This window comes from Arachis ipaensis, chromosome B10 (genome assembly GCF_000816755.2).
Source record: "Arachis ipaensis cultivar K30076 chromosome B10, Araip1.1, whole genome shotgun sequence".
Taxonomy (NCBI): Eukaryota; Viridiplantae; Streptophyta; class Magnoliopsida; order Fabales; family Fabaceae; genus Arachis; species Arachis ipaensis.
In genome coordinates, this window is record NC_029794.2 from 93,941,246 (window position 1) to 93,942,714 (window position 1,469).

At 39.8% G+C, this 1,469-nt stretch overlaps 1 protein-coding gene across 1 annotated transcript in view; it reads right to left on the bottom strand.

Annotated features, from left to right (window-relative positions):
- LOC107620801 overlaps positions 438 to 1,469 on the bottom strand; it is a 1,663-nt gene continuing 631 nt past the window's right edge. The window contains exon 2 of the mRNA XM_016322919.1: positions 438 to 619. Within this exon, the coding sequence (XP_016178405.1) occupies positions 438 to 619 (182 nt within the window). The remainder of the gene's footprint in view (positions 620 to 1,469) is intronic.

Sequence of the window (1,469 nt, forward strand, 5' to 3'; positions counted from 1 at the left end):
TCTTTTTTTTTTCTTTTTTTTTTTCTGTTTAGTCACAAAAAAAAATTAAAAGAGATTTGAATCCAATCCTAAACCAATATGATAAAAATTAGGTAAGATCGGATTACTTCAACATATAATTAACATATATAATTTAAACATTATATATAATTAATTATAAGATAAAATATATTTTTTGTGTCTAACATTTTTTAAAATTTTTTAAATTATTCCTAACGTTTAATTTGATTAAATTTTATCCTTAACATTTTAGTAAATTCCAATTTTATCCCTGCTGGCAATATTTTAAACAGCCAATAATTAGTTATATTCTCTCCCAATTTTACCCTTAACCAAAATACTAATTTTAACCCCAATTCACTCGAGAATTCTAATTTAACCCCAAACCTCTTCAATTTCACCCTCCATCATCTCAGCCTTCTCTTTTCTCACCATCATCACCTCCCTTCTACCATCATTGGCGGCGCCACAACAACAGCTGGGTTACCACAACAACTATCGGCCTGCATCCTCGCCATGTGGCGACTCCAACGCAGCCGGCAATTAGCCCTGCCTCGATCTTGCCTGAGAGAGGCATGGTGGTGGCGCTTCCGGAAACAGGGGAAGGGACAGACCACTTCTGTTTGAGAAGGTCATAAAGTAAAGTCCCATACGAGTACTAGAGTAGAGTGTCTGGCTGAGGACGATGGCGAAGATACCAGAAAAGAAAGCAGTGAGGCCTTCTTGCTGGACGAGATTGACACCGACGATAACAAGCCCGACACGAAGAGGTCGGGTGATTTGCGGAGGTGGTGAGACGTGGATGGATCAGGATCCAGTTTGGAAGGTGAGTACGGGTCGAAGGGAAGGTACAGAGGTTGGATTTGACTCGCCTTGGAGCTGCATGTGGACCTTGATGAGGTCGAGTGGGTGGGTTGAACAGCCTGCAACGTTTGAAGCTATATCTTCTTCTACAAAACCCTTAACTCCCATGATATTGTGGTTGTGCGAAATCGATGAATTAGGGTTAGTGTATATTAGAATGAAAAGAATGGATTAGAGAGTAACTGAGATTATTGGAACCAATTGGAGTTGGAGATATCACTAGAGACCATAAGATGGAAATAGAGGCCATTGGCTATTGAACTTAGTGGCCCCTTGGTCGGTTGGTCTAGAACTGGAAGCTGAGGTAGGATGGAGTGGGAGTAGCACGATGAGGTTGGTGTCTAGTTGAGTAAGCGGTCGGGTGACATCTTTGCAGCGCCGGAATCCTTGCAGTTGTTGTGGCGCCACCAATATGATGGTAGAGGGGAGGTAATGATGGTGAGAGAAGAGAAGGATGAGATGATGGAGGATGAGATTAAAAGGGTTTGGGGTTAAATTAAAATTTTTGAGTGAATTGGAGTTAAAATTTAGATTTTGGTTAAGGATAGAATTGGAAGAAAATAATTGATTAATTATTGATTGTTTAAAAAATTTGCAAAATTTGC